General features: G+C 32.6%; 1 protein-coding gene across 1 annotated transcript; it reads right to left on the bottom strand.

Moving 5' to 3' along the window:
- Positions 1-29: 29 nt before the first annotated feature.
- LOC141345845 (uncharacterized) lies at positions 30-16605 on the bottom strand. Its single transcript, XM_073850766.1, has 16 exons — positions 16476-16605; positions 14111-14210; positions 12425-12633; positions 12268-12324; positions 12070-12162; positions 10317-10403; positions 9765-9875; positions 9519-9689; positions 7089-7179; positions 6895-7001; positions 6004-6204; positions 5690-5821; positions 5373-5451; positions 3394-3587; positions 2456-2476; positions 30-1943 (listed from the first exon to the last, which is right to left on the bottom strand). The coding sequence occupies exons 2-16, from the start codon at positions 14202-14204 to the stop codon at positions 813-815; spliced, it is 2778 nt and encodes a 925-aa protein (XP_073706867.1). The 5' UTR covers positions 14205-14210; positions 16476-16605; the 3' UTR covers positions 30-812.
- Between the last annotated feature and the right edge of the window lie 321 nt (positions 16606-16926).

A 16926-nucleotide genomic window follows, 5' to 3' on the forward strand; every position in this document is an offset into this window, starting at 1 on the left:
GGTGTACACCACAGACAGTCTTATTGTTTGTCAGCAGTAGATTTTATTTGAGTGGATGTTGCAATGCAAAGTGCAATTTTAATACGAAGGAAGCTTGTCTGTGTGCAACGATGTACATACAATGTAGAAAGGGCACAGGATGTCTGAAAACCATCGGTGCAGGACAACTTAAATGGCAAACTTTTAAAACTTGGGAGTTAAAAGTGTTTTCACGACTTTTAATTAATCGGTCATATTGGCGACACTGGATGTAAACAATGCCACTGAACCGGACTAAACTCGCATGTTTGCTGCTGAAAATGATCAATTATTGTCTTGTTTTGGGCTGTACTTATCAGTCGGACCAAGAAAAAACATTTGGAGTACTATAGATTGCCAAAAATTATGACAAATCAAGGAGAAGAGTGCAAAAAAAAAAAACTCTTGAGGAAGAAAAGGCGTTTGTGGTTGCGCAAACTGAACCAGGATTTCCAGTGCACGAATCTTGACAACATTCGTGTTTGTTGTTACCATTTCCGGTCAGGTAAGTGAAATATTAGGCTAATATCTTAATTAATACTGCTCATGTTTACCACCTATTTACTTTAGTTTGTCAAAATATTGCGCCCTTTCCTGCTTACTAAGTCCTTCTCTATATGATTTAGCAGCTTCCACACGTTTTTTGTCGTGGTTTAGTACAATCTATTTTGTTGTTTACATCCGAGTATCGCCAATATGGCCGTGCATCCGGGTGGCTGACCAAATCGTGACTCTATTCTGGTTCTTTTCCCATTTTCCAAAGGCTCATTTGGTGCTTCAACATCACTTTTCAGCTATAAACATTTATCATCTTCATCTGTGTCATAGCATTCAATCTGTGTGTCCTGAGGATCATGAAGATAGTGCAGATGTTGACTGCTTGTATCTAGATTAGATACAGACTCCTCTTCAGGGCTGCTGTCGTCTAAATTTGTTGCAATGTCCTCATTAACATAATACGTGTTTGAGCTTGCAGTGTTGTTCGTTTCTTCTTCCAGACATTGTTCTGAGCCATTGTATTGACCTGAATCAAGTGTTAATGTGCTTAGATGTGTTTGTAAGTTACTTAAATCATGAAGGTTTTGTTCAGAACTTTCAGCTATTGAAATCTGAGGATCTAAATTAAGATCATCCGATTTTCTAGTAGCATCTGAGTTAAAGCTTTCCGAATAGGCCTCTGAAACCAAGGCTTTAGGGTTAAATGGCTGTCCTTGGGAAACTGAGATTTCTGCTTGTGTAGCATCTTCTGATGCTGAGTTTTGATCTCTTTTTTGACTTTCACTCGAGTGTTTTCGTATTCTTTGCATATCAGACTTGAATTGGTGCTTTCCAGTTATTTTTGGCTGCCTCATTTCCAGTGGATCTGCATCTTCCAAGTCAATTTTTACTTGTGTGTGGTCTGCATTATGCGTTTCGTAGTCTTGCTTGACTCTTTTGAGATGTGTATTGAGCATTTCAGACTCATTGTGTATGTCGTCACAGTATAAAGTGATTCTTTGTGATTCCATTTTAAATTCTTCTTGGAGATCTGAATCATCGTTTCCTAACTCACAATCAATTTCTTCTAAATCAGTACAAATCTCCACCTCTGTTGTGAACGTAGTCTCTGTATTTTCTTCACACTCCTCCTCATCGCATTCCCGAACCACAACGTAGTCGTTAAATGACACTGTTTTATTGTTAAATCTGTTCACGGGCCTCCCGTTGGGCCTCAGTGCTAAATAATTGCGTCTTGGTTCCCGTATGTATTTGTTGAAGGTAATTGATGGTAAGTTCACAGATGATGATGGAGGTGGTTCTTCTATTTTGGTGTAGATGCCCTGTTTGCCGTAGAAAGGTGAGGTGGAGTAGTCATACTCGCTGAACGCCTCATTGTGATATGAGAAGGTTTCCTCCATTAGGCTCATCGGACAGCTCTGGTTCATCTGTCAGAGAAAAACTGTCCGTCAGCTGGATTTACAGTTGCTTCTGTGAAAACACATTTCTGTTGTTTAAAAGCACAAAGGATACTAAGGGAAATTTGAAGGTGCACTGAGTAGGCCTAGTATTTAAATTGATGCACTGTACAATTCAATAATGAATGCATCTACAGTGTTTAAGAAGTGTTTCTCAGTAGCAAATCTGCATATTAGAATGACTTTTAGTGTGTGTGATGCTGCATGTACACTGGTAGGTGTACCTGTTGTATCTACCAAAATTAAACAAAAAAGACTTAGTGCACTTTCAAAGTTAGAAGGTCTGGGATACTGCATTAAGTAGTGTCTGATCTAACACTTTAAAACTCTGTGACTTATGTAGAACTGCTAATAGATCATCTTGGTTTAGTAAACGGCATGTCATTGTCATTCTGTGCTTTAAGAAACTGTTCTATTTTCACTTTTGGGAAATGATAATACAAGGAGATTCACTAAGAGGGAATGCAGTAAAATTAACTTACCATCCGGAACCATCTCAGACACTAGATATGGAATATTAAGAAATGCAAAAAGATTCATTTTGAGGGTTCAAAATTGTTAAAAATGCTTAAAATATTCTTTAAGTTTTTTTTGTGTGTGTAATTTTACAAGCTATCAAAAATAAAGGAGAAAGTATTTTTAAATATTGTTTAATAAGTGTTACAATTGGCAGTAAACACATTTTTAAATAATTATAAATTGTTAGTAAGTTATATTACTCTTTTCTATGTAAAACTATTTTAAAAAGTAATTTATTCCTGTAATTTATTCCATTACTCCAGTCTTTAGTGTCACATCATTAATTATTCCAAACTATAAATGATAAAAATATATATATAAATAAATGCTTTTGAACTTCTTTAAATCAGCAACTATTTTAAACACTAATAATAAGATTAATTAAATGTTTCTTGAACTGTGAATCATATCAGAATTAATTCTGAAGGATCATGTGACACTGAAGACTGGAATAATGATGCTGAAAATTCAGCTTTGCATCACAGGAAAAAATTACATTTCCAAATATATTCAAATAGAAAACAGTCATTTAAATGGTAATATTTCACATTAATTCTGTTTTTACTGTATTATTGACAGAAACATTCAGAAAAATCCTGGCACCCCAAATTTTGAAGTTACGCTACCAGTCAAAAGTTTTGGAACAGTAAGATTTTTAATGAAGTCTTGTTCTGCACACCAAGACTGCATTTATTTGATCCAAAGTACAGCAAAAACAGTACAATTTTGAAATAGTTTTACTATTAAAATATAATTTATTCCTGTGATTTTAAAGCTGAATTTTTAGCATCATTACTCCAGTCACATGATCCTTCAGAAATTATTCAAATTTTCAGATTTGCTGCTCAAAAAACATTTATTATTATTATTATGCAGGTTGCATGAATGTATTTTGTCTTACCACATTAGGATGTGCACTGTCGGCCACACTGTTCCGGATGACATGATTCCGCTTCTCTCTGTTCATCTGTATGCACCGCACCAGTGTAAATAGGGTAATGGCCAGCAGGATCAGACACACCCCTGCCACACCCTCTGCCCTGCCCACTGCCTCACTGCTGTACACATGCCCCGCCCCCAAAGGACCCTGTGGAACTTGTAGAATACATTTGTTTGTTATTTATTACATGTTTAACCAAGTATTGTTTATTATTTACATTTTTTTTAAATAATTGATTATTATACACTACCGGTCAAAAGCTTTAAAAAAAATCTTAATTGTTAAAATGTAAAAAAAGTCCCTTATGTTTACCAAGAATGCATTTTTTTAAATAAAAAAATACAGTAATTGCTATGGAAGCCCATTTCCGTCACATAAGAGAAAAAAATCATGCCTTAAAAAGTCGAATTTAGGACATTCTTAAAATTACATAATTAAAATTACAAGATAAAAAGTAGAAATTATGACTTTACAAGTCAAAATTGACTTATTGACTATAAACACATTGGTCACAGGATTATGGAAACCCATTTTCGCCACATAAGAAAAAAAAAAATAAGCCCCGAACATACTTAAGTCATAATTACGAGATAAAAAGTCGAAATTATTACTTCAGTCATAATTAAGAGATTGAGAGAAGTAAAAAATTTGACATTTAAAGGCATAATTTTTTTCTTACATAGCGTAAATGGGCTTCAATAATTACGAGATAAAAAAAATCTAAATTATGAAGTCAAAATTATGAGATAAAAGTTAAACTTTTCAAATTTTTAAGGCATACATTTTTTTCTTACATGGCGGATATGGGCTTCCATGGAAAAAAAAACTAATATTGCAAATTTATGACTTTAAAAGTTGAAACTATGAGTTAAGTCATAATTAAGAGTTAAAAATTTGAAATCATGAGATAAAAAGTCAAACATTTTAAGGCATTACTATTTTTCTTATGTGGCAGATATTGGCTTCAATAATTATGAGATAGAAAAGTTGAAATGATGACTTGCATAAGTCATAATTACAGAATAAAAAGTTAAAATTATGAGAGAAAAGTTTAACTTCAAGTCATATTTATGAGATAAAAAGTCAAAATTATGACTTATGACCAGATAGATTAAAAAGTAAAAATGTTAGATTTTTTTTACTTTTTTTTTCTTACGTAGTGTAAATGGGCTTCAGTAATTATGAGATAAAAATTTGAAATTATGACTTCAGTCATAATTAAGAGAGATTAAAAAGTAAAAATGTTTGATTTTTAAACTCATTTTTTTTCTTACGTAGCGTAAATGGGCTTCAATAATTATGAGATAAAAAGTTGAAATTATGACTTAAGTCATAATTAAGAGTTAAAAAGTTGAAATTATTACTTTAAAAGTCGAATTTATGAGATAAAAAGTCAAAATGTTCGACTTTTAAGTAATTTTTTTTCTTTTGTGGTTGGAATGGGCTTCCATAATTACGGGATGAAAAAGACTTTAAAAGTTGAAATAATGACTTACTTAAGTCGTAATTATGAGATAAAAAGTTGAAATGATGACTTAAAAAGTCAAAATTATGAGATTAAAAAGTCTAAATTTTAAGCTTTATAAGTCATTAATTTTTTTATTTTCTTACGTGGCAGAAATGGGCTTTCACAAAAAACAGTAATATTGTGAAATATTATTACAATTTAAAATAAGTTATTCCTATTTGAATATATTTTAAAACTGAATTTATTCCTGTGATGCAAAGCTGAATTTTCAACATCATTACTCCAATCTTCAGTGTCACATGATCTTTAAAAAAAAAAAAAATTGACCGGTAGTGTATGTTTAGCAAGGTTTGCACAGACAAACAGTGCCCACTTCTAGTTTGTTGCACACATTTTGTCTATATAAAATATTTTATATATTTGTATTTTCCTAATTAAGATATAATCCAGGAGTTTGAAGACGTTCTAGTACCTGGTTGGCCTTTCTGAAGAACTTCCACATGCAATGCAGCTTTAACAATGTCTCCTGATTCCAGGTCAGTGGCTAGAACCTGCAACACAGTCATCAAATGTCCTATTTCAGACATGTTTGAGAATAAGTAATGATTAAACAATTTTCACTTGGAAATTATTAATAATAATTATGTAACAGTAAGAGATGTCAATCAAACTTTGAATATTGTGAATGTGAATATTTGAGATGGAAGGACTGAAATAGTACTTGTAAAACACACAACACACAATTTTGAAATATTTTTTAAGTGCATATATGTAGTCATTATGTCATACCTCTAGGAAATATTTGTGGCCGAGGTGTAGCCTGCTGGTTTTAGCGATGAGCAATCCTTCTTGTGTAATGTAAAAGAGCCAAGAGCTGTTATGTTGGGAGTTTAGAGAATACTGCAGTCTGGGATTGAAGCCCTTTAACCCACAAACATAAAACAAACACAGTTTCTTAGGCTTAAACAGAAACATAACTCCATATTTCATGCTTTGAATGTCAAGCCAGTGTCTTTGCGATGTTGAAATTGGGGTGTTACTGTTGTATGGTCGTACGGACTGTATGTGGTTTTGTAACGTTGTGATCTTGTTGAGTCACGTACGTCAGTGAAGTCTTGATCCGTGGCTTCAAGGATAAGTAATTTGTTGCCGTACGTCATGACGAGTGAGGCAGGAGTTGCGCTCTCACTGACAAAGCCACGGTACGTTGAACGGTTAAACTGCGGTGGAAAGTTGTTTTCTGCTAGGACCCTCACCAGAACTGTGGCTACTGCATACTTCAGAGGGTCATCCGTCTGAGCTGCCTGAGCAGAAACATCACAATGCTTTCAAAAAGAAAAAAGCAATTATTTTTTCTTTAGAAATGCTATTTTATTTATTTTTATATACTAGAATATTATTTGCAGTCAAACTGAAATTCTTCAACATTTCTCCCATTATCACAGTTTATTCACTATAGTTTAGAAAATGGTAATAAAATATGACAAGAACTAATCTTGATTCGTCTTGATAATGTCAGATCACTTTGATAGAAAGGTATGTACTGGATTGCAATCAATCTAAAATTGACAGCTGCTAGTATTTACACAACTATCAATATTTTGTTGACCAATTACCAAGCAATGCGTAATTTTGTTCAGTTTGTGGTGTAAAAAGTTTGCATTAGCAATTAAAGAAAAAACACTTAGGCAAAACATAGTCAGGTCAAAGTGTCTGAATAATTTTTAGTCCCAAATTTTGATCAGTTTTACTGGTAGTCCACTGTATAAAGAGTTTTTGGGTATAATATATCACAGTTTACTTTATTTTGCTATCTTCACTTACATAAATGAATTATAGTGTCCTGCACCCACTAGTAAAAAATATAAAAAATTTAATCTGTTGTCGGAATAATTTTTGGTTTGACTGTATATATTAAATGTAATAATAATGTTTTATTTTAATTATTTAATTTTATTTTATTGTACATTTTTGTTTTTCACTCTCAGACACACCATAACACGTAGTCTCAGTGTTGGGATCAGCAGTCTGTTCTCCACACGTCTGGTTAACCGCACCTCTCCAGAATGACTGTCAATGACGAATCTGCCATTATCTGCCCCTGTATTACAGCAGAAACACATATATTTAATCAGCATTTGTTTTTTATTCCAGGAGTTTGCATCAGTGACAGAGAAAGGAGAAGCACCTGACAGGATGGTGTACTTTACTGGCGTTCTGAGACCTTTATCACCATCAATGGCTTGAATCGGACCCGGAAAGAAATCCAAGACAATGTCCTGAGTGAGAAATAAAGAGACAATTAGAAGGAGTCAGATCCATGTACTGAGCCATGGGTCAGTAATATTTTTTTTCTGCAAATGATGTAATGAATGAATCAGGGTTGGGGCCATTCATGAATTGAATTGAGGATGAATGGTAAATTCCAATTCACTTTTTGAATTGGAATTGGAATTGAATTGGAATGTCAGGAAACAGAATTGAAATCAAATAAATTCCACTTGAGTTGCTAAATAAAATATTTTGACTTGATTTGCTTAATAGTTTATAGTATATTAAATATTGTAAATCACATAAACAAGAAACATATAAAAGAAATGCAAAATAATGTATGTTTAGTATGTTAAGCATGATCATTTCACATGCCAAATTTCAGGAAATTATGATAATTCGATGCAATAAAAAGTGAATGAAATACATGAATGAACATGACTCATTTTTTTGTGAGTTGAGACATATATTATGTTATGTGGTAATCATACATTGAATGTATAGTACATCCAGAAATGTTTCACCACTGTCATTCTATTATTAATTCATAATGTACTGTTCTCATTTTTATTTACTTGCATTTGATCAACTCTATTTCATACTTTACTTGGTATTTGTAAAGCATCATAAATAAAGTTCAAATGTATGTCTCTAAATGCAATCACAAATGAATGCTCAGAAACAGCAATAAACGGAATTCAGCGGAATTTCCCTGAATTGAATTCCACTTCCAACTCTGTTTCCTGTAATTGTTGTTGAATTCCAATTCCATTTCCTTCTTTGAATTGGAATTGTTGAGTTCATTCCTGAATTGACCCCAACCCTGGAATGTATCATAAGTGACAGTAAAGGCTTTTATATCATTACAAACTGCGATTTGTGAAAAACAAGAGGGGGGGATGCTTTTGAAAACTTTTTTTTTTCTCTCCATAGGCAGAGGTTGACCAAACTGTTAGTGTAATCTGTTAACAATGCACATTATACCCGTCTTTTTTGGCAAGTACCAGATAATGAGTGTCACATCATGAACTGCTTTTAATATGACAGAAACTGTCTAACGTGGTCACAATTTAATACAAACATTGTAAGTTAGGCCTATTAATTGTAATGATTTCATTTCAAATAACAAATAAATTATATAGAGAAAGTGAGCAAAGTATCAACTGAGCTTTTTGAAACTCCGAATCAGTAAACCACTGCTTCGAAAATTATTCACTGTTTTGAAGCACTCCAATCGGATCGCGAATCATTTGATTCAAAACGGGACTTCAATGCGCGTATCGTGAATCATTTAATTCAGAAAGGGACTTCTATGCATGTATCTTGGATCATTTGATTCAAAACAGAACTTCTAAACGCATATGGCGAATTATTTGATTCAAAACAGGACTTCAATGCGCGTATAGCGAATCATTTGATTCAAAACAGGACTTCAATGCGTGTATCTGGCATCATTTGATTCAAAACACAACTTCAATGCGCGTATTGTGAATCATTTGATTCAGAACAGGACTTCAATCCACGTATGGCGAATCATTTGATTCAAAACAGGACTTCAGTGCGTGTATCTGGCATCATTTGATTCAAAATGAACTTCAATGCGCGTATCGCAAATCATTTAATTCAGAACGGGATTTCAATGCGCGTATCGCAAATCATTTAATTCAGAACGGGACTTCAATGCGCGTATTTTGGATCATTTGATTCAAAACGGAACAATGTGCATATCACGAATCATTTAATTCAGAACGGGACTTCAATGCGTGTATGTTGGATCATTTGATTCAAAATGGAATTTCAATACGCGTATCACGAATCATTTGATTCAGAACAGGACTTTAAAGCACGTATCGTGCATCATTTGATTTAGATCGGGTAATAGGAGCGGCTTCATGGGATGTTTTATCCCCACAGGATAAAAATAATTTAGCAGAGGCAGGGATGCAAATTCCCCCTCATCTCCCCGGCAAATCGCACCCTGATTACAAACAATTTCTATTTCCTAGGCCTAGGGAATATGAAAGTATCAGTTTTCCACAAAATTAATAAGTAGCTCAGCTGTTTTTTCAACATTTATGATAATAATAAATGTTTCATAAGCAGCCAATCAGCATATCAGAATGATTTTTCAAGAATCACAGACTGGAGTAATGATGCTAAAAATTCAGCTTTGCAGAATAAATTACATTTTAAAATATATTCAAACAGAAAACAGTTCTTTTAAATTTAATAAAATTTCACAATATTAGTGTTACTGTATTTCAAATAAAAGCAGCCTTGGTGAACATAATTGACTTCAAAAACATTAAGATGTCTTTATTTGTATACATATATTTACAGGGTTTACCTGCTCGTTCTCTGTGATGTTGGCGGTGTATAGAGGATTGGCACATATGCGCTTGCTGTGATTGGCTGAGAGAAGAGTGCAAGGCTGGAATTGTGGGTATTGGTCATCCCCATCAGTCACATTGATGATTATTGTTGCTGTTGTGTTGTAGTGCTCATCTGTGTTCATCTCCTACAACCACACCAACATCTGAGTAAACAACAGTTTGTTTATTTCTCATATTTTTATTTTCTGTATGTGTTTTACCACTGCATAAAGAGTCAGTCGCAGCTGAGTTTTGATCTCATAGTCCAGTGACTTGTTGAGAATCACTTTGCCACTGTTGGGTAAGTCCACTCGAAAATACCTGGCATCAGGCTGGAAATATATAAACATGATAGTAAACATATTTTAATAAACAGATTATTAAACCTATTTGATTTATTACAATGAAAAACACTTAAAGGGATAATTTGCCCAAAAATAACAATTCTGTCATCATTTGTTCACCCTCAAGTTGTTCCAAACCTATATGAATTTCTTTATTCTTTTGAACATAAAGGCAGATATTTTGGGAAACAAACAGTTGACGGTAGCCATTGACTGTTTGGTTACAAACATTTTTCAAAATATCGTCTTCTGTGTTTAACAGAAGAAAGAAATTCATACAGGTTCGGAACAACATGTGGACGAGTAAATGATGACAGAATTATAATTTTTGGGTGAACTATCACTTTAGGTTGAATGAGGCTGCAGTAGGGCTAGCAGAAGGTTTCTAATGTGGTTTTGTGGATCTGATGAGATGTTTGTTTCACCTACTGATGTTTCATCAATGACATATGTGAGCGTGTCTCCATCAGCATCTGTGGCCTGGACTGTAAACACTACAGAGTTCACCGCTGTCAACTGAACAAACACATCATAAAAACAGCAGAAGATGAGAGAAAATCTCAGGAGTGCAGTAAAATATGGGAAAATGTTTTAAATATATACTTTTATAAGCAAAATATATGTGACCCTGGACCACAAAACCAGTCATAAGGTTAAATTTGACAAAACTGAGATATATAGATCATATGAAAGCTCAATAAATAAGCTTTCTATTGATGTATGGTTTGTTATGATAGGACAATATTTGGCCGAGATACATCTATTTGAAAATCTGAAATCTAAGGGTGCAAAAAATCTAAATACTGAGAAAATCACCTTTAAAGTTGTCCAAATTAAGTTCTTAACAATGCATATTACTAATCAAAAATTACATTTGGATAGGTTTACAGTAGGAATTTTACAAAAAATCTTCATGGAACATGATCTTTACTTAATTTCCTAATGATTTTTGACATAAAAGAAAAATCAATAATTTTGACCCATACAATGTATTTTTGGCTATTGCTACAAATATACCCCAGCGACTTAAGACTGGTTTTGTGGTCCAGGGTCACATGTGTTTTTGAAAGTCTCTAATGCTCACCAAGGCTGCATTTGTTTGATCAAAAAATACAGTAAATACAGTAATATTGTGAAATATTAATACAATTTCAAACAGCTTTTTTACTATTTTTATTTGAATATATTTTAAATTTTAATGATGAAAAGCTGAATTCTCAGCCTCATTCCTTTAGTCTTCAGTGTCACACGATCCTTCAAAAATCATTTAAAGAATAAATATTTTGTAATCTTTTGTAATATTTTGAAGTCTTTACTCTCACTTTTGATCAATTTAATGCATCCTTGATGAATACAATTATTTATATCTTTAAAAAAAATAAAGATACACTACCAGTCAAAAGTTTTTGAACAGTAAGATTTTTAATGTTTTTCAGTGCAGCAAAAACAGTAAAATTTTTAAATATTTTTAAATATTTTTACTATTTAAAATATTTTAAAAAGCAATTTATTCCTCTGGTTTCAAAGCTGAATGTTTAGCATCATTAGTCCAGGCACATGATCCTTCGGAAGTCATTCTAATAATCTGATTTGCTGCTCAAAAATATTTATTATTATTATTATTATGTTGAAAAGAGCTGAGTGTATTTTTCAGGTTTCTTTGATGAATAGAAAGTTCAGAAGAACAGCGTTTATCTGAAATAAAAATACTTTCTAACATTATAAATGTCGTTATCATCACTTTTGATCAAATTAAAGCATCCTTGCTAAATAAAAGTATTAATTTCTGTAGTTTCTTTCCCAAAAAATGAATTTGACTCCAAGCTCCAAGTGTAAATTTAAAAAACCAAAAGCTGAACTTTGGATCTTTCTAATCATCAAAGAATCCTGAAAGAAATATTGATAATAATAAATAAATAATAAAAAATGTTTCTTGATCATGTGACACTGAAGACTGGAGTAATGATGCTGAAAATTTAACTTTGATCACAGGAATAAATTACATTTTAAAATATATTCAACAGTTATTTAAATAGGAAAAATAATTCAAAAATGTACTGTTTTTGCTGTACTTTGGGTCAAATAAATGCAGAATTGGTGAGCAGAAGAGACCCATTTAAAAAAAAACAATAAATACTTTTGACTAGTAGCCTATGTGTTTTGTTTATGTTGTGTGTTTTACCTCACTGAGCTGCAGAGGTTGAATTGAGCTTTGTAGGAACTTGGGTTTGTTGTCATTCTCGTTCAGAACCTCTACCATGATCCTGTGTTCAGTCTGACAGCAACATTACTTTTATTTGACAACTATAATCTGTATAGCTAAATCCAATTTTCTAAGAGGATGCTGCTGAATTGTCACAGATACTGTAATTCAACTTACCTGTAGGGCCTTATGTTTGTAACACCTTACAGTTGCTGTTAAAACTGAGCCGTGCATCTGTAATATCATTATAGACAAATCAAATTAATCATTTAAACAAAATCAAGACAGAATATGACAGTGTAATGGCTTGTATTTAAAGATAATTTAATGATACCTCTCTATCAATAATCCTAGTTGACGTTGAGTTCAGTTTAATGGTTCTTCCCTCCAGATAAAACCAATCAGCGTCTTTCCCAGATAGTTTTAAACGCATATGATTGGATGATGGATGCGCAGTGAAACTGAGGTTGGCAATAAAAGTTCCCATCAGGCTGTTCTCTTTGACATTGGCCAACACGTCATGCCCACCGTCACAATCGCTGGCTGCCAAAAATAGACACATTACATTTATTTACATTAGAACATTATCGTTCACTGTTCCTGCCTGGTGGAATGATCTTCCCACCCCTATCCGGAATGCAGACTCCTTAACAGCTTTCAAGTGACTGCTGAAAACCCATCTTTTTCGACACTGTGACTATATAAAAAAAAAATTTGTTCTCCTCTCTTTCTTGATCTTTCTTGATCCCCTTCTAGCCTGCACTCTTCTAACAACGCCTGATATATGTGACCCTGGACCACAAAACCAGTCTTAAGTCGCTGGGGTATATTTGTAGCAATAGCCAAAAATACATTGTATGGGTCAAAATTTTAGATTTTTCTTTTATGCCAAAAATCATTAGGAAATTAAGTAAAGATCATGTTCCATGAAGATTTTTTGTAAAATTCCTACTGTGAATATATCAAAATGTAATTTTTGATTTGTAAAATGCATTGTGAAGAACCTAATTTGGATAACTTTAAAGGTTATTTTCTCAGTATTTTGATTTTTTTGCACCCTCAGATTCCTGATTTTCAAATAGATGTATCTCGGTCAAATATCGTTCTATCCTAACAAACTATGCATCAATAGAAAGGTTATTTATTGAGCTTTCATATGATGTATAAATCTCAGTTTTGTAAAATTTTACCTTATGACTGGTTTTGTGGTCCAGGGTCACATATGGTATTTTTGAGAACTTCCTATGTTTATCTGCCTCCTTAGGATGAATCACTTGTTGTATTTCCAATTGTAAGTCCCTTGGATAAAAGCATCTGCTAAATGAATAAATGTAATGTAAATGTAAAATTTTTTAAACAACATTTTTCACATTTTTCACACTATACCTATTTTATGGATCTGACTTCTGGTCTTATCCGCATCCAGCTATTTTATCTGTACAAAATAACTTGTTTTGCTGCTTGATATTGCAAATTGGTGTCTTACCATATTATTTTAATGTATTATCTTAGTTATGAACACACTGGTTTGAAGTGCAAACAGTTGTACCATTTACTGCACGTTGTTATTCTTCTCTTTATTTCCCTATAACGGCTAATGAACCAGAAGTCTCACCCATAGGCTTACTTCTGCATTGAGGAAAAAGGTGGATATTTCTAATTACAGTCTGCTGTAATGTAAAATGTTGGTTGATTTTCATGTCCGGTTGCTAATAAATGTTGTAATTTGTCAATTATTAGATAATGTCTGATGCAATACAAAGAGCCTGTTGTTCAGCACAGCTCTGACAGATTAGCTCGACCGGATTGTTGCCTGGATACTGATTTGTTCTTAATTTTCTGTGGCCCACGGATTGAAAATCCGTAATTCCGTAATTCCCTGCTCAAATTCTTTCAGAACTGTATTCGCTTTGTGAAGCCAATAGAAGTTGTATGGACGCATGCATGTCAAGTGTGTGTGTGCATATATGTATGTGTTTGTTATTTTGTGTGTGGTCTGTTTCTGTGTTTGTGTTTATACCAGTTACAGAATGCCGGCTGACCGCAGAATATAGCTGGCAGAATATTACAATCTTCCACAGTGGCTGCTGACTGAAGATCAACCTCAAAACCATCTCTCACTGACAGGATAAAAAACAGGTATTTTAAAAATCACACATTTTTATTATACAAACACACACACACACACACACACACACACACACACGCATATATATATATATATATATATATATATATATATATATATATATATACTACCAGTCAAAAGGTTTTTTGAATGGTAGGTCTCTTCTGCTCACCAAGTCTGCATTTATTTAAACACAATACAGCAAATGCAGTAATATTGTGAAATATTTCCACCATTTAAAATAGCTGCTTTCTATTTGAATATATTTTAAAATGTAATTTATTCCTGTGATGAAATGCTGAATTTTCAGCATCATTAAGCATCACACGATCCTTCAGAAATCATTATAATATGCTAATTTGCTGTTTAAGAAGTTCAAGAAACATTTTTACTATTATTATTTTCAATATTTAAAACATACCTTTTTTTCTGGACTCTTTGATGAATAGAAAGATCCAAAGATCAGCATTTATCTGAAAGAAAAAGCTTTTGTAACATACTTTTATTTAGCAAGGGTGCTTTAAATTGATCAAAAGTGATGATAAAGACATTTATAACGTTTCTATTTCTATTTCAGATAAATGCTGTTCTTCTGAACTTTCTATTTATCAAAGAAACCTGAAAAAATTGTACTCAGCTGTTTTCAAAATAATAAAATAAAACATGTTTTTTGAGCAGCAAATCAGAATATTAGAATGATTTCTGAAGGATCATGTGACTGGATTAAAGATGTTAAAAAAAATCAGCTTTGAAATCACAGGAATAAATTACATTTTAAAATATATTCAAATAATTTTTTTTTTTTTTTTAAATAGTACAAGTATTTCAAAATGTTACAGTTTTTGCTGTACTTTGGATCAAATAAATGAAGGCTTGACTTTAATAACATTTAAAATCTTACTGTTCAAAAACTTTTGACTGGTAGTGTGTATATATATGACCTATAAATGTTTTCAGCAAACAGGCCTGCTCATTTAAGACCTTTAAATCTCGTAAGGAGGTTCTCAGCAGACAGATAAGCCATCTTACGTGCAAACACCCAAACACACTCTTACTTACACATCAAGACAAACATATCCAAGCTGCGTTAAACAATTTCCATTCATGCCATCAAGAGAATATTCAATTTGTCAATAATTTGCTCAGTGCAATGTCTCTGTCTCTTTAATATTTTTAATATGTAGTACAGTATTATACAATAACGGCATAAGGTATGAGAGGACGTTGTTAGGTATGACCAGGTTTGTATTAACTTGTGTTGTTTTAAATAAAATAAATGTTAATTGAAATGTGCATATAAAATATAAAAACTTTTATTTCAGCTGTTAAGGTAACTCATTTAATTCCCTCATTTTAATGTACTAAAAAAACTAAAACTGAAATACAAACTAGTATAAATACACAACAAATGACTAAAACTTTGACTAAAATGAAACTACATGTAAAATGTACAAATAAATGTATTAGTAAAAACTATAATAGTATCGCAATTATATTAAAATAATACTGGGCACTTATTATTATTATTATACAATTATTTTTTTTTTATCAATATATTTATTATTTTGCATCAACAATTTACAGAATTATTTCAATATACATGTAAACATTCTTTTCTAACCACCCTTCACCCCAGTCCCACCCTCACTAGACAGAACACTTAAATGGATATAATTGTAAGGCATTGAGCTGATGTGTAAAATAAGAGGAAATAAATAAACAATGATAACAAATAATAGAGTAAAGCCATGAAGAGTCACATTATCCCATCAGCATTTTCAGTCAATGTAACATTCACAACAATTATTTTTATATTTCTAAAATATTAAACATTTGCTAATATTCATCAGCTGTATTAATTTATCTCTATCAAACTAAATCAATCCAAATTGACTTTGTATTCTTATATTTCAGCATTTGGCTTATAACTGGAATATTTTGGAGCCCTCGTGACTTGTTTTAAGCAACAGAAGAGGATTACAAGTAAATTAAAGACTGATAATAATCACACAATTGTATAAAGCTATTATGTTTTCACCATTGTGTTAATGTGAACATGCACACAGATCATCTAAAATTATTCAAGACTATTACACAAGTCAGTTGAAGCATCTCTCTCTCATACAGAACTAAAGACAAGCCAAAAATACACTTCAGTTCCATTTGAGCTCACAAAACCTGTTAATTATAGTTTGTTCTCTTGATTTGATTATACAGTATTGATTTGAGACAAAGACAAGAAAGCATTCTAACCTACCTGTTCCATCTAACTGTTCTCCAGGTTCAGATTTTCTCTCCAAAGTTACATTATTACCATCCACAGAATTTTGGATGTGACTGTTAAAGAGAGGTTGAGTACAGAGTTTGTGTGTGACTTGCGTATTGAGTCCACCGCATGTCAGTGTTTGCATCAGTTGGTGAGCGGAGGATTAGTCTGAGGTTTAGCGTTCAGGCTCACTGGATCAGAGCCAAGTTAAGAGGTCAAATCAAATACCTCTGCTAGGACTAACCATCATCCCAGGTCTAACCAATAGCATCACTTCACTCTCGGCCAATCAGATGGCAGCATTCTAAGATGGCCAGTAGTAACCTTTAAGTAAAACTGTGTATGTAATATGACAAATACAATGTTGTACAAAAAAGAGACTGAGAGAGTCAAAGCGTCAACGTCTGAAGGACTGAAATTCTATCAAACTAGATAGATAGAT

This window comes from Garra rufa, chromosome 11 (assembly GCF_049309525.1).
Source record: "Garra rufa chromosome 11, GarRuf1.0, whole genome shotgun sequence".
Taxonomy (NCBI): Eukaryota; Metazoa; Chordata; class Actinopteri; order Cypriniformes; family Cyprinidae; genus Garra; species Garra rufa.